The sequence below is a fragment of the Mytilus edulis genome, chromosome 5, assembly GCF_963676685.1.
Source record: "Mytilus edulis chromosome 5, xbMytEdul2.2, whole genome shotgun sequence".
NCBI lineage: Eukaryota > Metazoa > Mollusca > Bivalvia > Mytilida > Mytilidae > Mytilus > Mytilus edulis.
In genome coordinates, this window is record NC_092348.1 from 73,932,241 (window position 1) to 73,958,058 (window position 25,818).

The 25,818-nt window shown below is 30.7% G+C and overlaps 1 protein-coding gene across 2 annotated transcripts; it reads right to left on the reverse strand.

Annotated features, from left to right (window-relative positions):
• Nucleotides 1-569: 569 nt before the first annotated feature.
• Nucleotides 570-17,689, reverse strand: LOC139524449 (T-box transcription factor TBX20-like). 2 transcript variants are annotated; one of them, XM_071319232.1, is made up of 7 exons: nt 17,043-17,689; nt 16,499-16,748; nt 4,202-4,475; nt 3,570-3,737; nt 3,038-3,114; nt 2,146-2,306; nt 570-1,603 (listed from the first exon to the last, which is right to left on the reverse strand). In XM_071319232.1, exons 1-7 carry the CDS (start codon nt 17,242-17,244, stop codon nt 1,224-1,226), a joined length of 1,512 nt encoding a protein of 503 aa, XP_071175333.1. In that variant the 5' UTR covers nt 17,245-17,689; the 3' UTR covers nt 570-1,223. The 2 variants fall into 2 exon arrangements, with proteins under 2 accessions (XP_071175333.1, XP_071175334.1); XM_071319233.1 differs by having other exon boundaries at nt 570-1,600; nt 17,043-17,514.
• Nucleotides 17,690-25,818: the final 8,129 nt, after the last annotated feature.

Sequence of the window (25,818 nt, forward strand, 5' to 3'; positions counted from 1 at the left end):
GGAAATAAAGATAGGACTCTTGACTGCCATGTACACTTTTGTGCATCATTCTTAAATTAATATGTCTAGGAAGACTAAGGCAAAAACTTATAAATTTATACCAAATTTTAAAATACTTAGAATATAGTCTATATGCAATGTTCAATTTTGGTACAAGAATTTTTTTCTAATGTTTATCATTGGAACAAAGTTATTAAAATGCAGAGCTCTGGTTTCGTTATCATTATGTGACGCAATTTCCTTTAGATCTAAATGTTAATCAGATTGGTTATTGGAACAATTTGTTTTATTGTTTTTTCCTTGTCTTTGTACAGGTACTTTACAAATGATCGCAGAGTGTTACAACGGTCCACCTAGTTTTCCTCTTACAAGATATTTTCCGTTTCAATAACATGTATGAACTTGAGATTCATGCAGTCCAAAATCATGTAATTATACACCCTACACAGCCAACCGGAAGCCCGTCAGAGTTGTTCAATAGTCTTCAGTATGTTCAGACTATAACACCCGTGTTTGTTTAACTTCTCAATCAAAATCAAAATTCAAATCCAAAACGAAAAAAAGCAATGTTTACTTAAAATGTTATTTATTTCAAACAAAACAAATTGTATACAACACAAATATACATATTGTTAAAATAGCACTGTTGAAACACTCAGAATAATTTAACGTGTTAGACACAATTACTTACAACTTATATATAAACAAGAAACAAGACAAATTACAAAAATATTATATATTTCCTAATGAAAGAAATAAGTCTATAGTATAGGTTACATTCAAGGTAAATTACCATTTGGTTAAAATACGTACAATTCTTTTCCTTTCACATTCAAAACAAGTGTATTCAAAATTTCTAATTCCGTTCTTAGATAAAAAGAAGGGATTTATTATTCTAGCATTTCAGTGGGTTAAAAGTCAAGATCCAACATTATATGTCAATCTTCTATCCAAAGAGTTTGTATCACATACAACCTCCTTGTTCTATCGGAATGCAAACTATTAGCAATTTTGCCCTATAATTTGAAAATCTGTAACAAAAAAAGTAAGACGCGAATAGAAATGATTTGTTGATTTGTACCTGAAATTTTAGACTTCCGGTGTATATCACCGGGATCATACACCGGATCAGTTTATAACCTGTCTACTGTATCATGACTAGATGAATTGTTTGAAGCTTTCACAGAAAGACATGGTCTTTTTACATTAATTATCACAGTTTATTATTGTCGACATCCTTCCGCTGCACTTTCTGCAGCTTTTTGTGCAATTTTCTCCGGTGTTAGATATGGATGATACCTGTACATAGAGGATGGATTATAATGTAGCCCGCTATTGTCTGAGGTTGAGTAAGAAGCACTGGTAGGAACTGTGTCCCTGAGTCGTAAATTACTTGATCCAAGCAATGGATGTAAAGCTACGGTTGGAAAAACAAAGTTCGAATTAGCAGCAGCCATGCCAAACAGTCCTCCATACAATGTGTATAATGATCTGTCATTTGGTAGGTAAGCAGACGACCCCATCATGGATGATGGGATTGGACGCCATATTGGCCATGGTGAATGAGGAACGCCGCTTTGCTTATCTCCACCTAAACCATCTTCTGAAAGAAATGTTTAGATTTTGTTAAAATGTTTTGAAGGGAAAAAAAGAATTATTGTTCCATGTATAATAGATTCTGTTTCCGAGGTTTGGCGAAAATGCCAATATCATAACATTTCTTTTGAAATGGCGTCATAGTAATTTAAGTTATCACGAGATTTATTGTTACGTGGATGTTTTTATGTGCTATTTTCTTATCTTCACTAACAGAAACAAAAACAAAGTCAAACATACAAAAAAGTTTTCTTAACAGATCACCCTCTTCTTGTTCAGTTGTCGTAAATTCAACCTATGCATTTTGAACTTTAACCCAAAGGTCATACCTTTGAAATGTATAAAGACATGCAGTTTATCCGGTCCAAATGATAACCTTTATTTTTTTAGCCCTTTTTAGCTTGTTGTTCGGTGTGAGCCAAGACTCCGTGTTAAAGGCCGTTAATTATTTACAAATTCTGACTTGGAAGGAGAGTTGTCTCATTAACACTCATACCATATCATCTTATATCTATAGACTGTACATTAAAAATGTGAAAATGTACCCACCCTTCGCCATATATTCTCTGTGCTGTTTGAGTTGTTCCTCTATCTCTGACTCCGAATATGATCTCAATGGAGACCTAGCGTAGGTGTGCTGTTGTAATAAACTTTCCATGCTTTCTCGATACAAGAATGGATACGTCGGACATTCGGAACTAAAGGCAGAGCTGTAATAGAAAGATAAAAAAAAAATGGAAAAAGTATTTAAATTATTTTCAGAGGTGATTGTCTCTCGTGGAATGTCTACAATCGATGAAATTGTCCTTTTTTCAGAATTATTTTACATAATTCAAAATTAAAGTTATCTTCAATAATTATTATGAGGTTCTTTTCAAGCTTTTGTTTTTACGAAATGTTTGCATAATACAGTTTTATAATGGTCATACATATCACCAGTTGATTTATTTAGAGCTTGGCATAGTGTGTAGACACATATCTATTGTTGAGGACTGTCGGTTTATGTATTGTTTGATTCCGGTCTGCTTGGTTTTTTTTATACAAGTATTCATACAAATAATTATTTCAACGACAAATAGTTGTTTTTAAATTTATAGGTCTTCAGATTGCCTACCACATTGTTCTTGATTATAAATCAAATACCTGCCTTCGGTGGTTTTTTTTTATAATTATGTTTATAACTGTGTCCTGTGTTTTGAAAAATAACAAAATAATGGTCTTGTGTACTTAATGGAAACTTTATTTTACTTCGGAACACGCAACAATCATTTGCTGGAAAATAGCAGTAAGTATACAGTATTTTTAGTCAACGGTTATTTTAAAAGAACAAACTGTGCTCCATATCGGAATCATAATTGGTAAGAAAAATTCTGAGTCACAAATGTATATTCAATGGTTTAATTTACAAATATAATTTTATATAACAAAACATGTGTCTTACCTTTCAAATTCTGTAAGTCGAGTTGAATCCCTGAACCCTTTTGCAAAAGGGTTGCTGTCGATTTTTAATTTTGTAATCTGAAAGAAACATTTATCATTATTTTCAAATGTCATGATTATCACGAAATTCGGTGATAAATGAAATATGAAGTACACGTGTAGGACGTGTATATATATATATAGCTTTAAAAAAGTTATCAATTTGTTTAAATATTTCGAAAAAATTGAGAAAAGTGTAAATTAATTTGAAATTATTTTTGTTTTGTACCAATTTGTGTATTTTGTACAAATTTACTGAAACATCAGTATCAACTACAAAATGTATTGACAGTACATGTCGACTGTCTTCTCAATTATTGTGTAGATCTTTAGAGCTCTGTTTGATCACCTAAATTATTGTTACTTCCAGGCTGCACTGGTATACTTATAGTGGTAATAATTGTTAAAGTACTTCGTCATTAATAACACTGGTACTTGACATGTAAAACTGACATTTTGAAAGATGCAAGTTTAATAAACGAAAAATTTATTACCAGTTGATTCTGATATGCTGTTACAGCAATAAATGTACTTTCCGGAAATATGAACGTCTTGAATTCCTCCGCGTCTAAACTTGACACGGATGTTTGGTTTGAACCGGTGTCCTTTTTCTTCACGATGTGAATTCTTGGTTGGTATTTATGCATGGAATTGAGAATAATCTGAAATTAGTCAAATCACTACAGTTGCTAATAATTAACAGAATTGCAGTAATATATGTTTAATTTGTTTTCTGAACGTGTGAATATGGGGTGAATTTCTTGTTAATGGGTGAAATAGTTCTCAATTTTCAATCATGTTGCGTTTCAAGACGATAAATTTTCTTATAGTGCAACTTCACAGATGAAATGTTTTATGAGGCAAGAACAGTAATTTTACAACATAACATTTGCGGAAATACTAATTAAAACATGATGCGAAGACAACGTTAATATATGAACTCAAACAAAACAAAACGAATTAATTTCAAATATATACAGGTTTTTTTAGTTATGTGCTATTTTAAAAGTTCATGAATAGCAACACATTTAAATGTGCAAAAAAATAGATATATATGAATATCAATTGAAAGATTAAACATCCTGTAAATAAAAATATCTGTTCGACTCTGAGAAAACTATAATACCTGGTTATTTTTATCTAGCATATTATTGGTGAGCTTCAGTTTTTCAAAAGAGACTGTTTGTTTCGTCAGTTGTTCTCCGGTGTATGGCGAGTCTGGGTGCATATAAAGCCTTGTTGGCAGTGGTGGGTCTGCTTTGCCAGCCACGAGCCACGAGGACCGGTGATAAGCATATCTATACCGTTTGTTATCTACTGGTACAATGTCCATCAGAACCATGTATCTGGTCTCCGGGTCTATCCCAGTGAAGGATACTCGTAATGTCGGAAACATACGTCTACAAATAAAAAATAAACAATATTTAAAATTTAGAAAAGTGAAAAGTAAAATACATATTTTATTTTGAACTCAATAATCTATTTATAAACAAAGACAGCAATGCCAGATATTTAAGTTTGGAAGTCACCATACATAATAATTACTATGAAAAAATGGAAATATGTGTCGAAAAAAAATCATGGTGATTAAAAACTGTGATCATAGAAACGTTGTCCTTACACAAGACTAAAATAATGAGACATCTTTTACATTAAGAGGAATCATTGTGGTTTACAAACTTGAAAGGAAATCATTGAAAAATTTTATTCTGGTAATCCTAATTGTAGTTTTTAAATAAAATGGTCTCCGACTTTTTTTTTGGTCCTTTCACTAATTGAAACAAAGCAAGTTCTATATCTTTCACAAATTCATTGAAGACACTAAATTTACAGGTCACTTCTGCCGCAGATGGCTTCATCTAATGAAATACAAGAAAATGAATTAAATCTAATGATTTCGTTTTTATTTTCAATTTAATTATAGGCATGTATATTTTTGAAATTGGAGTTATTAATGGAAAAAAATATGTGGAGCTGGTACTCTTTAATATTTTACACTTCCTTTAGTTTTCAGTTTTCAAATATTCGATATATTTTGTCCTGTCACTGAGACTGTTTCTAAAACTAACCTTTTGTACATATTGCACAAAGTAGTACATTGTAGTAAGAACTAATAATAAAAAAAAACACTTATACAAAATTCAGAAACAAAAATTTACCATGTTACAAAAAGAAATTGTTAGTCTTGAGACAGAAAACTATCAGTGGTAAATGCAAATAAAGAAAGTATACAAACCAATAGGAATCAATGTAGTAATATTTCAAATAGTTATTAAATGATTAAGTTTAGACAAAAAACAGAGTATGCGATAAAAATGCCGTTCCAGAATTGTCGATGTGCCAAAATGATAAAGAAAATGCATGGTCTTCTTAAATGACAACTGTTTAACAAAACTAATGTTCCAGGTGTTACAACAACTATTCACTGAATAACAAAACAAAGTGCATCAGTTACATATGCATTGTTTTATCAGTGAAGATATCGCCCACTAAGTGCACAGGTAAAACATATCTAAGCGGGATCTGTCAATGGCTGCATGTCACCGGTAAAAGAAAAAGCATATTGCTCCATGCCTCTCATGGTTTCCGTCTGACACTCCAGAATGTATCGGCCATATTCATTTCTGTTTATTTTGTAGCTCATTGACACCACTCTTATTTCAAAATAATAGTTTATACAATTGTTTAGAAGAAATAGATTTATAACAATAACGGTAATCGACATTTACCACATGTCGGTTGAATACAGAGTCTGCGCGGATCATGGTTAAAGCTGTGTTTTTCCGGGTGAATTTAAGTAATGTGTAACACTACGCTCAATGGAAAACTGAAACAGTATGAGTTTTTATAAGATGAACTGTTGTGCGCCGATTTTTAACCTTACATGATAATATCTAGAAAGAATCAATACTAACAATTTTTTATGATCAACTTTCAAGACTATCAGCTTATATATATTGTTATTCATATTATAATATAAGGTATTATAGCTTAAGGCAAATGCATACAAATGCATACACAAATATTTATTTATACTTATATTAAACGACGCAATATGCTTTATACGACCTAGTAATGAAGAAATAGTATTTTTCAAAAAAAAAAAAGGAAGGTCAAATAGATTTTAGTTGTCATTTGATTTTTTTTTTTAAATCGACAAAACCAAATATTATTATTTGAGAATCAAAAAATCTCTCCGAAAACTCCGTGGCAGTTACTCCCTATACAGGGCTATAACCATTCAATCCATTGGTTGAATAAATGAAACTTTATGCATTTGTATAGTACTTTTAAAAACTGCACCGGAAACAAGCTTATGTCAACAGATACAAGCATAATTATTTTTTTCTTTTTTCAATTTATTTTAAATACAATAAACGTGTTAAAGCATAAAAAAAATCACAAGTGTTAAAGTGCAAACAGATAAATAACAATCTTGATCATAGACTATTAAAAGACCGCCCGTGGAAATCATCCATTGCGCATGATCGTGATTTATTGACTTGAACCCTGGTATCATCAAGTCAAAAGTATTTTGGGTTCAACCCCTTTTAAATTAATGAAAATGATGGGAAATGTCAAAGAGGGTGGCCTGTGTTAAGTGCGTGTGACCAGCTAATAGTTAAGAAAAGATAATGAAATGAAGATTTATTTCTTGACGTGCACTTCGTCTTCCCTTAAGTGATCATTGGAGTACGTTATATATTCAATAATTATTGATGTTCAAGACCTGCGAGTCTCTCTTTATTCCCTAATTTTACTAACATTTTGTTCAATTTAAGCGGAATCAAATTTCCATATTTATTTTATTTCCCGATTTGTTCAGGAAGTTATAAATACAAAAATATGTTCATGTCATAAGTTATTAATTATATTTTCTGATAATATAGAATTTATTATTATGGACAATAACCATTTAAGCATGCTCATTTCAAAGAATAAAGTTACATTTATGTGCTCATGAAAATTATATTTGTAAAAAGCTCTAACCGTGATATGTCTAAAATATATAAACGATGTTGCATTTTATAAATCAAGAATTAATACAAATGACGAGCAAGCGCAACAGAATAGAGTCTTGAAATAACTTTAGTAAAATGAGAAACATTAAATTCTTAACGTTGCACTTGCCATGGTAATTGCACTTTAGAATGATAGATCAGAAGAGACGATAACAACTAGATCAATTTGGGTTTTCAGGAGGAATTAGATTAATTTGAAATTTCTTGATTCCTAAGGATTACCCGATATTCCCAAGTCACTTTTTGGCTTTTAGGACAATTCCTGGCACACAATAACCTCGCACATTGATTCACTGATAGGGACAAAGTGATAAGATGCATACATAGTCCAGAAATGCCTTGCGTATGCACTGAAAAAAATACCTAGTAAATATTACTAGTTTGGCTAGTACTTCATTAAAAGTCCCTAGTAGAATATCAAACAACTAATTAGACTAGTATGTTTACTATCTTGGATGCATCGTATTACCAGGAACCAGCTGTGCAACTGATAACAGGATTTCCCGCCGGACGATATCATATTCGCGTGGCCAAGTTCTGTTGTACATGAAGTGATGGCCGCAGTCAAACGAATAAAGAACCTGAGTGATTTCTTGTCTGATTCATTGAAAAGCTGTAAGTATTTTAACTAATTTGTGTTTTATTTTATCGTCTTAACTTGTTTACACAAAAAAAGAACCACATCATCTCGCCTTTCACGTAAAATAAAATGTACTAATGTACTACAGAAGATGGTCAAGATAACCTTGTGACACGTGGAACAAATTTATCTATTTAAGTTAAGATTTACAAGATGCAGATTTCGTTATTCTAATATTAACACCTTTCTTCTTTTTTAATACGAAAACTAATTAATAATCCTTCTATTTCACCACAGAAAACCGTAACTTAAATCCGAAACGTTTTATGATTATATAATTAAAGTGCGCCTCGTTATCAAATATTAATATGGCTGCGCCCATGTAGTGAAAAAATATGAACCTGCCAAAACTAACACAGTCAATACATGGTATATCTTCAATATTTTCACATCAAATATGAAATTGAGAAAGCACCACAGAATGTACTTGATGACATACATGCACCATGTAGGTGTACACTTCCATCTTGACTCTGAGTGCACAAATGCATTCAATTTCAAACAAGTAATAGCTTTTCGAAAAAGCTAGACGTCTCTTAGCTGCAAGATGAAAGTAGAAAGTGTTAAAATTCATAAAGGCTAATACAATTTTTCCTAATTTACTAATGTTTTTTTGGGATAATTTACCAACACTGGATTAGAAAGGGTGATGCCTTAACTGTTTTTTTAATTAAATATGAAAAATTTATAAAAGTATATTTTAAACATGGCTCTGGGATAATTATTGTTTTTGCCAGTATTTTAACTCTCTGTATAGCAGTATAATTGTAGATTTTATATTAATGCATACATATAACACTCGTTAATGTCTTACTTGAAATACTTGCATGCAATTGCATTAAAAAGCTATAAAAAAAAAAGCACATAAATGTTCAGTGTGTATCTATACATGTATATGTACTTGATGACTCACCTATCACACATAAGAAACAAAGTGAAATATAGTTTTTTTTAAATACAATGTATAAGTACAAATTGACAGTAGAGTTCTAGTTAATCTATATTAATTAATATTGACAACACTACATGTAGTTTTATTATGGATTTTTGTATAATTTCAGGTTCTGAAAAAATCACAGGGGATGATAAATTTAGACAGGAAGGATCGACCACCAACATGCTACACTTACTGGAACTTGAAAAACCTGCAATTCACAAGAACAAGCCAAAGACTAGTATTACCGTACAAAGTGGTTGAGGGTATGGTCCCAACTATCCAAACCTGACAAATTATTGGTAACAAGCAATCTTTACCAAAAAGGAACATCAAGCCGACATGCTTTGCAGACTTTATAAATTTTGTTAAGGCTATTGAAACAACAAACTGTGAAAATGAGCAATTTAAAAACACATTCTTCATCAAAACTGTGATTCATTGAAAGAAGACGTAGTGTGCGTCAAGTCAGTTGAGAGCTTCAAAACAAGCTCACCAAGGCCGTCAATAGGAGTCCGCTCTCGCGTCAAGTTCAAGCCGGAATTGGGACCTTCGATGTAACAATGCAGATACATTTAGCATGAAAACTTTTATATAATGAACATTTATATTTATATCTATTGATGTTTCAGTACAAGTATGATTATTTGTTTTTGTTGTGATCTATGACATACATGTATAGTATATTTTGAGAAAGTGTTATCTGTATACATGACAGTTCCGTGAAACTGTTAACCAACTTCTGTGTCAACTTATTCATTCATCTAAAAACTGAAACAAGCCAATATTAGAATTCAATAGATTAAGACTATAACATCAGTTTTGACCTAGGCCTGTTCAAGTTTATTAAGGTCAAAATAAGATAAAACAAAGTTTCGTAAATATAAAATATAAATGTAGGAGCAAACGGTGAAATTGATTTAGATCCTAGTGCAATATGAGATGGGTGACATGTATTTAGATCCTGGTGCTCTAGAGGGGTGACATTGAGTTGGATCTGTTTGCTCAAACTAAAATTTACAGTGCTTTAAAAAATGATAAGTGATCATGCTTTATAAAGTTATAAACTGTTAGGTACAATCTGTATACTTATTTCCTGACAATTTTATTTTTACTTCTAAGTGTTTTAAAATGTAAACTTTGAAGTAGGAAGACATAAAATAACTGATAAGTCTTACTTTGTTCTTTTTTTTAAAATAAATATTCGAGGGAGAGTTTATTCATTTTGGTTTTGCAGGGAGAGCTGATTGATTTAAACAGAGCCAGGGGCCGTGCAATAACTAGATGGGTTATAATTTATTAAACTGACGTTTTAAATTGTTTTCATAGAAATAACTTTAGAATTGTAAACTGAATATTCTAAATACATGTATGAAATATTGTTAATATTGATTAGGGTACAGCTTATTAATTGTTTTGAAACATGAATTTAAATGGTTACTTTGAAGTAAATTGAGAACATGTTACCTATTTGTTTGTTGTTGGTTGGACACCTTTTTCTATACTTGAAATTAACTACTTTGTATTGTCTACTCAAATGTACTGTACAATTCTGATGTTATGCATCTTATGTAAATAAAATATGTATGATTTATCTTTAAAATTATTTTGCTGAACCTCACACACTGACAAATTTAGTTAGGTAACTGTAAAGCTTTCAGGCCTAACATGGCGTAATTTAAGTGAGAATGTGTGAAAGAGAAAACAACAAGAACATGAAGAACAAAGCGTGAAAAGAAAAAGTTTTGTCTTTATTGACATTGAAGGTCAATTATCACTACAGATGCAATTTTTTTTTATCTTCATTCATTGGCAACCAAAGTATACATTGTAAGTCAATTCATATTGAGGATATTGTGACCTATTGCTGATGTCTTTTCATGTCATTGTTGTATATTTATCTTTCACAATTATTGCTATTGTCGTTGTGTTTCTTGAATTGAAAGATCACAAACACATATAACTACCTAGAAGCTTCCTGTTGATTTTACTGAGTGATGGATTTAGGGGCCCTTTGGCCCCTTTCATGGGAAAAATTTAATTGATTATACTGTGAAAAATTTAACTATGACTTGAGTGAGCCCCCTTTTATGGCAGTCCCCCTTATTAAAACAATTGGATTTATCATTTTGAAAAAGAATCCTTAATCCAAATGTAACATTGCTACATGTAGATACGAAAAAGTACCACAGGAGGGTGACCTGGAACAAGTACTTATAGCTAGTAAAGTTACTAGCCGAAGGAGGTATTCCTACTAGGATATGTGTGTACAGTTACTTGAAGCTAGTAGGATCACTAGTCTTACCATGTATTTGCCACTAGGAGGATCTAGTTATGTTACTAAAAGGTAGTAAAATTACTTACTCAGACTAGTAAAGTCACCAAGTAGTCTAGCAAAATTACTAGGGACTCCTAGTGTAATTACTAAGTAGCCTAGTAAATTTACTTTGATGGCCTAGTATAGTTACTAAGTAGGCTAGTAAATATACTTCTGGCCTAGTAATCTCATGGACAGTAAGTTTACTAGTTTACCTAGTAGAGATTACTAGGTATTTTTTTCAGTGTGGATATTCATCTCGTGACGCATTATAAAGTGTCAGTCTGACAACTGTGCCGAACTATTTACAGTACAATACAAAATCTGTTTAAGAATCTAACACTCTCTATTGAAATCTTCACAAATTATCTAAATATCATTTAACGAACGAGAAGAGAACATTTCAGCTTGTCAGATCTAATTCCTGACAAAGTCCAATATATATTGTCCGTTCGTTTGCATATTGAGTTAGAATCGATCCAAGTTATTAGCAGTGGTTACAAAAAGTTTCAATCTTGTCTGCAAATAGTTGGGTTTTACAATATCATTGAAAAGGAAATTCCATAAAGCGACATACCAGTGATGATGTAAATATTGAATAATATAATCAGTTCAAAAAATGAAAAATTTATGAATTCATGACAGTAAGCTTTTAATGAAAACATTAAACAGTGTTTTTTAATGCCCATTTTAAAACTTGCTAAAAATAATTCATTGTATTCGAAATTCGTATTTTTTTTAACTGAATAATATGTTATGAATTCGATTTCACACTTTAAATGGTGTCAGCAAAAATAATTAATAAGTCAATTCAGATTCTTTTGTCAAAGTATTACATATATCTTGGAAAACCCAAATGCCCTAGCACAATTTACAATAAATATGCATCATTTTAATATTTAATGAAGTTTAATTTAGAGTCTTTTGTTTATGCATTTTGTTCTGCTTTCAAATATAACTATAACTCAAAATTCGAATGGTTAAAAAAATAATGTTGGACTTTCCAGTAATAGCATGAAACATAAGATATTTATTGTTTATGAAACAATAACATGCATATATAAATAAATAAGAACGTTTTATAATTTTTTGTGTACTAGTGTCATTTCAAAAGTCTTTTATCTTTTCTAAATTGCATAGTATCTAACATTTAGATTTTGATGAATTTTTAAAAATTTTGCATACTCAAAAATTAAATTAGAGGGACATTTTCATCAAAACCCGAATTGGTTTAAAATTAAAGAGTTGGGTTGTCTTTCAGGCGCTAATATCTAACATTGTAAAATATTTCAAAAAACATGTAACTTTCATTATTTTAATAGAAAAAAATATTCCTCCAAAATGTTGACACTGAATAACTATTTTCAAGTCTCGGATATATGTAAAAAATATAATACAAAAATATGCTGCAAAAACATGTATCCATTTAAAGTAACCACATTTAAAAAATTTACAATTCATATACAATTGCAATAAATAGCTAGATAACATTCAAACTGATGATTTGAGTTTAACGCCTTCACGCGTTATATCCAATTCATTGCACAAGCTATGTCCTGGAGCATACCTCGGACATATTCATTTGCAAATAGTCGAAATTTGTTTATATTGAAAGTGATTAAATGAATTCCAAATCTTCAATTCATCACATTTTAAATAACCCCTTCAAAAGTATAGTGTGTTATTTAGCCTTTTGATACCAGAGATACTTAAGGCTAACATTCGACAGTGTTGACCATACTGGCTATTGTATTGTTTAATTACATGTTACATTGTCCAGTTAATGGCCAGTAAAAGCGACAACTCTTAGTAATAATACCCATGATGACCACTTTCTTTAAAATGTTTTCTTTAATTCTTCCTCTGTCATTTAATTATCAGTTTAATAATAAACTGAATACCAGTGATTCAAGATTCATGCTGTGTTCAATGTATTTGGAAGACGGTCTGTCCCGAGTTTTGTGTTGTTTACTTGTTGGTTTTGAGTTTTTATAGTTTTGCCTCGTTCTTGATGTTCCGGAAGTGAGCATCATCGTCTGCTGGTGAGATAACAGGTCAACACATTAGAAAGAATCCGTCCATCAACTACAGCCAACGTGTAAATTAACTGTCAGGCATTTCAAAGTTCCGCTGACAGAGCTAACTATGGGTTGTATGGCGAGTAATTCTTCAAACCAACAAACTCTATAGTTTGTAACAGACTTCAATACATTTAAGACCACAAGACTGATTGTCAGAACGCTTTCAATTAATAAGATGGTTGTTAAATTACACCTTCATGAAATAATTGGTTTGAATAGAAGACGGAAAATCCGACAAATTTGGACATTTTTATCTAGTTTCTTACAAGAAGTCCATTCGAATTTGTGAAAATTAAGTGTTGTCTGCATATTGTATTGACCACACTTTATACACATCTTTAAAGATTTATGTTTAAAAGAATTAGAAGCATGTGTCTGGTAAATCGGTCAATAACATACTAAAAGAATGAAGTCAATTGTAAAAATATACGAGAACGCAAAAATGTAGTCTACATTTTTTTTTCTCAAATTGAGAAATCAATTTAAACTGTAATCCATAGTCGACGTCCACAATCACTGATCTGAAATCAGCCGCGAATTATGGAAAATAAATAATATGCAGAACTAATATAAAATGAAGCTTTATAATAGAATACTTTTAATCTCTTACTAGTGAAAAAATTACTTATATAAAGTAAATAAAATGATACGGAAATAAATGAGAATAACAAATAAAGGAAAGGAAAATACAGAAAGGAAACAGAAACAAAATTGTAAAATTATCAAGAAAAACATGAAAAAACACTAGTCGAAGATAGACTGACCGTATTATGTCCACAAAAAGACGAGCAGACGAAGACGAACAACAATTATCAAAACAGAAATAATAATGTAAACTATTCATATATGTCGATGATCTTTCAGTGTTGTCACATGATATCAAATGAGGAAAATATGATTTGGATGAAATATATTTCATTTGTACTGTTGTTGGAGACTTTTCCAAAGACTGATATAATTCGTATTTATATTAGGAAAAACAGTGCTTAAACTTTGAGAGATAATTTATTTGGATAATTAACAACACAATTATTTTTGACATAGCACTGAAAGTGAAATCGGCTTCATAAGCAAAAAATGGTAAAACCAGAAAGTGTTTGGGGACTACATTTAATAAGAAAATGCTTAACGTGAAGATACTGTTTTTTGTTTTAAATCAAAACGTTTTGAATCAAGTTTCAATGCATAATTTGAACCTTTCAGAAATGACCCGCATCAAGTACCATCGAAGCCAAACATTTTGAAGCATAATACAAAATAAAATCACATAGGCAGTACTGTCATTTAAATCTAAATGAACAAATTTTCACGAGAAATTTGTAATTGAACATATTAAGTAAATAACACATAAATATAATATTGTTTTATCTAATTCTTTCCATTTATACCGCATCTGTAAACTTGACAAATTCGATCAAACTTTAAAAAAAAATAACTTTAAGGAAGAACTCGAAAGTGACATCAAACGTTTGTTTGAAAAGTTGAATGTATATTTGACATATATCTAGATGTATTCAAGGCACAGCAAAGCAAAAGAACATTGCTATTCTAACGTTCTTTGTTTACGAGCTTTGCCTTGTACATTTTTTCTATATTAAAACAAACAATTACATAACAAGATAGTTGGAAATGATAAGCCAGTTAACTAAATAACTTCAACTACATAATTCTAACGTATCTGAGTGTTAATATCGACGGACATCTGTTAAAATTTAAGCATATAATGAAACTAAGAATGAGATACCATGGCGTAAAGTTTGTTTCCTTGTACTTACTGAAGTATAAATAATTTAAAAAAAATGTTTAATGCTTTTAGAATACGCAGTTTGGTTGTTTGACTAGTTTGAGGGGGGGGAGGGGGGGGGGGGTAACTGAATGGTAATGTCTACGTCAAGTATGGAGAAAATTTATTTTTATGGGATAGCATGATGCTAATAGTCATCAGTCAAATTTTATGCGACTGTTATACAAGTGAGAAGTTTAGTTAGCTATCAAACCAGGTTTGATCCACCATTTTCTACATTAGAAGATTACTGTACCAGGTCAGCAATATGACAGTTGATATCCATTCGTTTGATGTGTTTTAGCTTTTGATTTTGGCATTTGAAAAGGGAAATTCCGTTTTAAATTTCCCTCGGAGTTCGGTATTTTTGTGATTTGACTTTTCATGAGTGTTATAAATATATCTATTGATAAATATATATAGTTCATCAATGAATTATTGTAATATTAAATGGTCGTTTTTAGTTAATGGGAAGTGAAAAGTTACTTTTGGACTTTTTTTTTTATTGCAACCGTGTCTTCCTTTTAAAAGCATTGTGATCCATCTATGTTTTTAAACTGTTCTATATACGATACTACATATGCTTTTCAATTTTATTTTCAATTTCGAAAATAGAGTATATTTTTTCGCCACACATTACTGATGAAGTATTTTTCAAAGAAAGTTATCCGCGTTTTGTGTGCAAAATTCGTAAATTTTGTTTAGATAATTTGGTGCATTGAGACATTTAATATAACTTGATGCAGTTATCATACTTACAAAATTTTCTACATGACCGGTTATGATTAAAACAATTTCATACTTTAATTCAATTTATAGTTTGAAAACAAAATAAGATATCAATCTGTTCCATTTAGTTTAAGTAAATTTTAAAATTACTCAATTGTTTTTATCTTAACAGATCATCTTGAAAAGATGATCGCATTAAATACCATGTGTTACGACTAACTAAGGATAATTGTTTTTACCTTGCATTTAATAATTATCTTTGAACCTACACCGGTGAACCTTCGACTTAACACTGGTTAATGCGTTCACTTATTCTACCACACGAAAAGAAAATGAAGTAAAAAGGCGTGAAGTCGTAAAATACGAATTTGTTGACAAATTTCACTCGCTTTAAAGGAAAGTCTTAAGTCTTTATCACAAAACTTTACTTTGATAATTATTGTGTGAAGCGTAGAAAATTGCTATTATTCTACCTTAGTTTATATACATGTGCTTAGAGAAAAACACTTCCATATTTGGCACTTATAGATGCTGAAAATGTCGACGCATTTCAAATATTTCAACATGCACTGTATGTGTTCCCTTATTTTAATTTCATACAACATTGTTTTCTATTAAAATGAAAAACTTGAAAACTGGTGAAAGCGAAATTATATGAGATATTATATGTATATGAAATGATATTCTTGGATGTCTTTTAATTTGTGCAAAGGAGTTTATGCATCTGATATATTTTGTCTAGAATTTTCATAAAAATACATTTTTCTTTGATGTGTTTCAAAAAATTCTACAAGAGGGATGAAAGATGTCCAAAGAACATATTATAAATATGATAAATATACATGTATAATTATTCTATTTTAAATAATTCGTTATTTTGACCTGATTACTACTATTTTTAATGATTTACTACATACCTTCCAGTCTTAGTGATTATCATTTCTGTTCCGAGTTCATGGAATTTATCCCACAGATCTTTTGTTTCCAGTCTACAATGGACATTGGCCAACTCTTTGCTGCATGGTGGTGAAGTAGTGGTGGTCACCTCATTGTGGTCAAGTTCTGGAGCTGATTCTCGTTTGACTGGCGACACATCAGAAAGTGGTGGACTGATGGGGGCAAACGAAGGCTGAGTAGGGGATGCTGTTGATGTTTCCACAAATTTTTCTGTAAAAATAAAATCGAACACGTTTTAATCTCAAACAAAGACTATATTAATTATGAATGATAGCAACATTTCTTTTACACATTTTTAATATCTGCAAATTCGTCTCAATAATAAAGCTTGTCAATATTTTATAGAATATAATAATAGATAATATTGAAAATTACATCATGTGGTTCTAATTATAGATTTTACTACTCGATATATTTTACATTCAATTTTGAAGTGTAAAAATTAATTAAGGAATACAAGGTTAAATTGTGTAATATTTTATAATTCTACAAAATAAATCTTACCGAGTGGAGCTATTGTTGAAAGGTGTTGTTCATCATTTGGGGACTGTAAATGTCCAACAGAATTACTATTACTACCACCACCAATAATTGCTGCAATTGAAAACGCCGTTGCTTTGGACGAAAGTTGCATTTTTTGCTGTTGTGCTAATCCATTCTGGATATTATCTAAACCATCCATTCTGGAATTATCTTCATTTTCCATTTTAAAAATAGGTTTTAAAAACTACTTTTTTTATATATATTTCATAAATTTTTATCGAAATATATTATTTCAGAAATTTAGATATTTGAAGCATGTGTATATATTTCATCGACAGTGTATATTGCAACTAAGCTACCTGCAATATACAAAGTGTTTGTTTAACTAAACTGTTGAATTGTATGTTTCTTATTTGTTTAACTGTCCGTCAAATTTAGCATGTATCAATAATAAAAACAATATCCTCATTCTAAATTGTTATCGGAAAAAATTGTCGTCCATTAACCCGTTCCCGTAAATTATTGTAAAAGAGCAGTTCATTGGTTAATGTGATAAAATGTAAACCAATCACTAGCAAAGTGGGAGGTGCCGAACAGCAACTGTTCACTTGTGTAGCAATTAATTGTTTAAATTGATATGATCATTTTCAACACACGAGCGGTTGTCTATTTACACACAAAACCTGCAGCAGTATTTAAAAGGAAATTGATAAATGATTAAAGTGAATAATTATTTGGTTTGACAATTATCTGATAACAATTTTATTATGAGAACAATGAAATAATTTCTAATTCACCAAGTTAAAACCCTAAACAGATTTCGATATTCTTTTTGAATTCTTTACTTTCACAACAGTTTGACAGACGAATAAAAGTTAAACAAAAATGATGGATCAACTGACAAATATCTTGAATAAAATTTAACACATTTTTTTAATTCAAATTATGTACAAAAGATGGAACCAAATATAAGAAATCTGTTGTAGAATATAAATTAGTTATTATCACATAACAAATACGTAATTAGATTGCAATTTAAAAATGTTATTGACCTTAGAAAGACTTTTGATATGATGCAAATTTTTTTTAAGACGTAAGATTATACAATAAAGTGCTCTAATATTTAACACTAAAACTAAAAATAAATCAAAATTCAATCTTATCAGAAGAGAGATGGATGATTTAGTAAAGAATGTTTTTAAGAAAACGTATGTTCTACGTTTTTGATACAGGGAATATTTTTTATTGAAATGATTAACAATTCCGAAATATACTCAAATAATTGTAAATATAACCTTTAGAAATAACAAGGATGTATTGAAAGAGATCTTGGATATCTTTTTATCTTCTATTGTTTGGTTGTTTTATTATTTGAAGGAAATAGTAATTTCAGAAACATTATCTGAAATAATTGTCTGTTAAATATGATCAACAATGTTTTTAAACCTAACGTACCGTGATATATGTTATATGCAGCTTCCTATCACTATCATATACCAAAAATAATATTTGATATGTCAAAACATTTTGTATATAAATCTTAGCTGTTTCCCTATCACATATAAGATGAAAAACATTTCAAAAAACAAAAAGGAGATGTTATAAAAAACGTAAAACACAAATACTGAACTCCGAACGGAATGTCCTTAATGATATGGCAAATTCATAAGCTCAAAGACATCACACGAATTGATAACAACAGTCATATTCCTGACTGGAACAGTCATTTTCCTATGAAGAAAATGATGGATTAAACCTCTTTCTAAAGTAAGCTAAACATCTTACTTGTATGGCAGTCACAACAAAATCCATTATATTGACAACGATGTGTGAACAAAACATATTGACATAATATATAAAAATGTCATGAATAGGGGTACAGCGGTCAAAATTGTTTTATAATCTCAAGCACTATAAAAACAAACAAAGAAACACAAAAAGGCATATGGACAAAGCATACTAGCATCAATAAAAGACAAGAATATAAAAATTTACCATAGCACAATAACACTATAAAAAAAAATAAAGGAGCTGGCAAGATGTGTATTAAACAAATAAACCCCAACGTTGTTAATATGGGTTATGTAAAACTAAATAGTGTTTAAGTTGTCCTAAATAATTTTCATGTCAGCTCCGTTTATAATTTTGTTTTACATAAATAATATAGCTGAAACGTGCATGATGTCACTTATACATTTTTCAAAAGTATTGAAAACAAGTTTGAAAATTATTTCCATTTTAAAAGCAATATCTCATCTTTTGATAATTGGAAAATATTAATGAGTTTCTTTTGAGAAAGATACACTATAAAAGAAACTTTACAACAAAGTTCCATGCAAATTAGCAGTTAAAACAACTTGGTGAAACATTCCTGTTTTGTTTTTTTGCGATTTCAAAATCTGATGAAAAACAATCCTGTTTTAATTGTAACTTTAAAACAAATTACTTATGATGTCTGATTGGTTATTTGTGAACGTAAAATTTGCAAAACCGCGAAGGTTTATTTAATGAGTTGGTATAAAATATTTGGACACAATTCATACTTGTGATACCAAATATTGTAATTCACGTTTTTCATTTTTGTCTGTATATGTGACGATTTTGAATACTGTAAACTGCTGTTGCCTCTCTTTAACCAACATTTCAATAGAGATGAATAATAACTATTCATCGTTCAGTCTGCTATTTTTCGTATGTATTTTATTCATTTAACTGCAATGATATATCAACAAAGGAATTTTCGAACATATGTCAGTGCCAAGAAAAGTTTATAAAAAGGCTATATATGGAAATGAAAAATCAAACTGCATGTAGACATATAATTTCTGCAAATAGTCTGTCTGCAGTGGCAATTTGGTTGTTTGTTTGATGATTTCTATTTTTGTAATTTTCTTGATGCGATCTCTCCGTTAGATCTAACTGTATATGGTAAGATATCCATCACTGATGACCCATGTCAGTGTAACAAGTTATTACAGAGAGTTTGTACAATATCTCATAGTTTCTAACGATATAATAACACTCTATCTCAACAGCTTAGATAGATTAAAGTCGTCTAATTCTTTCTATCATCATTTCAAATCTTGAACTTTTACACTGTCGATGTATCATGGCTGTAAATGGTACTGCAGTTCTCGCATAGTTTTCAATCAAGCGCTTAATTTGCCGATGAAGTGTCAAGAAAATGTTCTGAATTTACTGATTTTCCATTAAATGATCGCTTCAATATCCACGTTTTTCTCTAACCTTTTTCCAATTTGGTACATGGTGACTTCTTTTTCCGAACAGCTTAGCCTAACAACATGTCAGTATCATTCCGCGAGTCAATACATCACAACGGCCATAATTATACACAATGTAATAGTGCGTCTTTTTCGTGTAGTCTTGTCGCATTGACTAAAACAATCAATGAGTTTTATGAAATCAGTGGAATTAGCGATAATCACAGGGGCTAGGATAATATTTTCATGATAGAGACATTCTTTTATTGCGATATTTTGATTTATGAGTAAAATTATCAATCACGTCCGTAAATGCTAGTCATAACTTTGAATTTTGCGAGAAGAAAACGTGTCTGTACTATATATTTAAGCTAGCACATCATATGATATATTTCTTTAGTACGCCAACATAGCTACTTAAGTCATTTCATCAACAATTATCATTGCAATAAATTTAAATATATAAAGCAAAATGTCAGCGTATATTCTAATATTCTCATTTAAAAACTATATAATGATGATCAGTAAAGCGTCTGGATTGTATTTTATTGTGCTACTTTTTTCTATCAAGTCTAACTGGAAAATAAAAAAGTTCAGAAGTCGACGTTTTCAGATGTATGACAGGAATAAAGTAAATTATGATTATTCCTAAAAACATGAATGTCAACCAATCGTCGTGCAAGCGGTCACACGTTACAGAAGCTTCATTAACAAATTAGAAATAATAAAAAAAATATTGATTTAGAACAAGGATATAGCATAACTTTTCGAATTTTGGTTTTCATACCCGTAAGCTTTGTAACTGATTTGACTTCCAATTGAATTTTAAACTCGAGTACATCTGACATGTATTTGGAAAAACTTTTAGGTATTTTGGTCCTCAATGCTCTTCAACCTTAATTTTACTTTAATAGGCCTTTTTAACTTATTTGGATTCGACCGTCACTGACGAGTCTTTTGTAGACTAAACGCGCGTTTGACGTAAATACAAAATTTAATCCAGGTATATGTAATGAGTTTATTTATATAGACCAACCGCGCACCAGCAGACTCTAGCTGTTCCCTCCATTCCAGTACATGCAGGCAACAATAGTTTTCCGCTGTTCAATGGTCATAAATCGATTTAGCGAAAACAAGTCCGAGGATACACATCAACTATAAGATAAAGAGGAAAACAGCGGAACAATAGATTTCTTCTGGGTGATATTATCAAGACAAATCTTACGCGTAGGTATTTTCATCCTACTATTGTTTTCCAACAAAAAAATTACAAATAGGTTAACAGGAACAAGTAACATAACCCAATTGTTTCTAAATCTGTTTGATAAAAATAAACCAAAAGCAGCTTGAATTCACTCCAAAGAGTTAACAATGGATTTTAAGAAAACAAAATTAATCAGCAAAGAAGTAAAAATACCGGTCTCAAAGGTAAATTAAAACAAGGAAAGTCCATAAAACCAGACAAAACCAAACTTGACTTTAGTTAAACAAGGGACGACTGGAAAATTCCAATCATATTCCTGACTTGGTACATAACATTGTACGACAAAAAGGGCAGGTTAAGTCGAGTTTTATAGCTCTCTAAACCTTCCGCTTGAATATAGTTCCGTTATATAAACAAAATTGTGTGAACAATCGAAATAGACATAATTGTTTTACGTGACAATAATAAAAACACAGCCGTTTGAATAAACAAAAGAAGGTATTCAATTATAAATGTTGCCATACACTATGCTATGAAACGTATAATACTTTATAGGCAAACAGTACGGCCGCCGTGGTAGAAAATATGTTCATTGCTTTGCTTTTTTCTTTTGGCTATAAAATATACATATTAATATACCCCGGTATGTCCGAAGTTTCTCAATACGCGTAAATTTCAATAAATAAACAACAGTAATTTAACGATTAAGAATGTTCATTTTAAGGTTAAAAACGAAAACTAAGGAAATCGCATGACCATTAAAGTCACTTCTGATAAAATATTTTGAAATATTTGCTAATTTTATTGTTTGTTTTAAAATTCAGAAATTATAAAGAAACCCTGATTCCAGTTTTACCACACAAAGTAGAATGTATTTGGCTAATTAGATTATGTCTTTTATGGCCATGTTATACTTTCTTGCTTTAAAATATTTGGCTTTGGGTGTTTTTAATAATGGTAAATCGAGAAACGCGTTTCTGACGCATACACTTTGTGTAATGATATTTTCATTTTTTTAAACATATATTTAAACAACTTAAAACATTTTGTTCTCCTTTTCTTAAAAATAACATAAACGGTACCATTTTGTTCTGCACCAGATGCGCATTTCAACAATAAATGTCTCTTCTTAAGAAAATTCCTGTACCAGATCAGGAATATGACAGCTGTTATCCAGTCGTTTGATGTGTTCGAGCTTTTGATTGTGCAATTTGATTATAGGACATCCCTTTTAACATGAATTTTCCTCGGAGTTAGTATTTTTGTGACTTTACTTTTCTCTCGTATGTGATGTTCAAGGCCAAAATATTTGAAATTCCAAAGCTTATCAAAAGGATGAAGAGCTATAAACCAACAAGGACAACCCAGTATAGCCAAAGCCGGGCAATGCATCAGCTGCAATGGTATACTCAGGACAAATTTATAGTAACAATAAAGAGACATATATTGTTGTCTCTTAAAAGAGGGACTAAAAATACAAGAGAGAGAGTCAAACTCATAGAAAGAAAATAAATTGACAACGCCATGGCTAACAATAAATTGACAACGCCATGGCTAAAAATAAAAAAAAAAACACAGACAAATAATAGTACAGAAGACACAACATATAAAACTAAAGACTTAGCAACACGAACCCCACCAAAAGCTTTGGGTGATCTCAGTTGCTCCGGAAGGGTAAGCAGATCCTGCATAAAATGAGAGTAACCATAAGTGTTTGCTTTCCCTGACCTTCACGTCCTGCTACAGGCTTTGATTTTTTTAGATACTTTTTTCTCAATCGTTTACATATTTATCTCGTTTTCTTACTGAATATAGTTATCAAAAATACCAGGATTATAATTTGGTACGCCAGACGCGCGTTTCGTCTACATAAGACTCATCAGTGACGCTCATATCAAAGTAGTTATAAAGCCAAACAATACAAAGTTGAAGAGCATAAAGGATCCAAAATTCCAAAAAGTTGATTTGAAACTCTTTCTAGACATATCCCATTCAGAAACGGATAACAAGAATTATCCATGTTTACTAACTAAAAAATGCAAAAGAAAAAAGTTCTACAAATTCGAATTGTGAGTAGTAAAAAATCCTTTTGCTTCATACCATGTCATATTTTTATCTAAATTGTTTTATTAACTGTAATTAATGCAATATTTATTCTAAAACATTAATTGAACAATACACAACATCACAAAACATGCTATTATTTTGATAGATTGTATGCATATTGGAGAATAGTGTATAAGATATGGCACCGTCTAATGTGATTTTGACAACATAAGGATAGTGGGAAAATGAAAATGTGTTGTTAATGTTTCATGCTGTACTACCAAGTAAAGCCACCTAATCAAAGACGCAGACCATAGGTGCCAAAGTCAATAGAATAACACGTAATTTACATCTTCTATCCTTCATATTAAGTCAAATTCACCATCTTCAATCAGTATTTTGTTGGAATTGATAATATCACCAAATTAAGGCTTTCCTTCCGAGATCTGGCGCCTAATGCCAACATTATATGCAAAATATGATATAATAATTCCAAAAATTATATGCCCGTGTTGAATTTGCCACTTTGAATGATATTAAAATTGGATTCATAACCTTTCTTTTGTATAAAACAACAAATAATGTATATAATTCAAATACAAATCCTTATTTAAATTGTATCTGGAAATTGTCTCATGTTGAGGTTTATTTGTTTAATGTGTATAGCAGGAAAAAGAATGGCTTATAAAATACACATAAAACAGTATCAAGACAAACACTGTCAAAGAGGAAAATCAGACAATTATCGATATTTGCGGTGTTACTTATTGTTAGTCATGATATTACAATGCCTAAATATGAAAACAAAAAAGCTCTTGTCTATATATTTATCCAACAAAGAAACGATCAGAAGACCATGACAAATTGAAACGTCCTGGCAAAACACTTAATATGACCAACAGGCAGTATACAAAACACAAAACAAAAAAGTCTGAAAATTTTAGACTCTTCAACATGAATTGTTCCAAAAACAGGGGGCGATCTTAGGTGCTTAGGAAGAGTAGACAAATCCTGCTTCCAATGTGACACCAAACGTTTTGATCATTCAAAGTTGGAGCCTAATAATGTGTGAGCTTTAGATATTGTCAATTGATTAGGGACTTTCTGTTTTGAATTTTCCTCGGAGATAAGTAAATTGGTGATTTTACTTTTTTTTTTTTAAACTTTCTTATTAGTCAGTTGCAAACAATGTAAGTGATAAATATTAATAAATGTATCCAACTTATGATCTGAAAGAACAAAACGTATTCTTGTATTATATGAAACAAGTGTTGAGTTCCTCTATAACAGGAAAAATGAAATATTAGCTAGCTATAAAACCAGGTTCGATCATCGTTTTTCTACACAAGAAAATGCCTTTACCAAGTCAGGAATATGAAAGTTGTTATCCATTCGTTTGATGTGTTTGAGCTTTTGATTTTGCCATTTGATTAGAGCCTTTCCTTTTTGAATATTCCTCGCAATTTAGTATTTTGGTGATTTCACTTTCCCTATATGTACTGAATGGATTGTTGGTGCATTTTGTTTCAATTTATGATTGTACTGCTTAACATTTGCTAATTTATAGCTTTGTGCTTTCTTTTTATGTCCGGTAGATTTTTTCCTAGTTATTCAAACATCCACAAGGAGAGCGTGAATATGAATTGTTGAGAAGACAGTAACAATCGAATGTTACCTTCAAAAAGTGCATACATTTTCACTAATTTTCACCGATTTAGAGCGTATGTGAAAGTAGGCCTACTCGGACAAAATATTGCATTTGCTGTCATTTTTTCACCTAAACAACCGACAAATTGGCAGAAATGAAACTTTTGGTGAAAGAGAAATATATTCAGACCATTTTGAGCCAAAACTTATTTGTCATTGAGTTTGCATTCAACATTGAGGATTAATGCACTCCATAGTATACTTATTTAAGATTTCCAGAAAACCAGGGGTTATTTTTAGTGATACCTCTATTCAGGACACCTCTTCCTTCTTTTATGATTTTAAAGGTATATTGAAAATTGGCATGCAGAAAGCTGATACATGTACAATTTAGGATATACATATTTAGAAAGCTGTGAAAATGCAAAATTCGGTTGAACAGATAAGGGCTTTTAATTGGTGATCTGATACCTTTTTACTAATCCGGAAAGTGAGACAACTATGAATAGAAAACAGAACACTGCATGCTAACATACATTTGTCTATTCAAATGTTGTGTTGACTTCAGATTTATGCCAATTTCTGTTGAATTTAGTGTATTTGTGTTGTGTAGTTTAGATCCGGTAGATTTCTTTTTTTCATAGTGTAAAGATGTGATCACTTTTGCTTGATTTTTCTT

Coding starts and splice junctions, on each gene's coding strand:
- LOC139524449 (XM_071319232.1), bottom strand. CDS start 17,244: ATGGAAAATGAAGATAATTCCAGAATGGATGGTTTAGATAATATCCAG. Junction 16,749..17,042: donor TTCAACAATAGCTCCACTCG/GTAAGATTTATT, acceptor TTATTTTTACAG/AAAAATTTGTGGAAACATCA. Junction 4,476..16,498: donor ATAATCACTAAGACTGGAAG/GTATGTAGTAAA, acceptor TTTTATTTGTAG/ACGTATGTTTCCGACATTAC.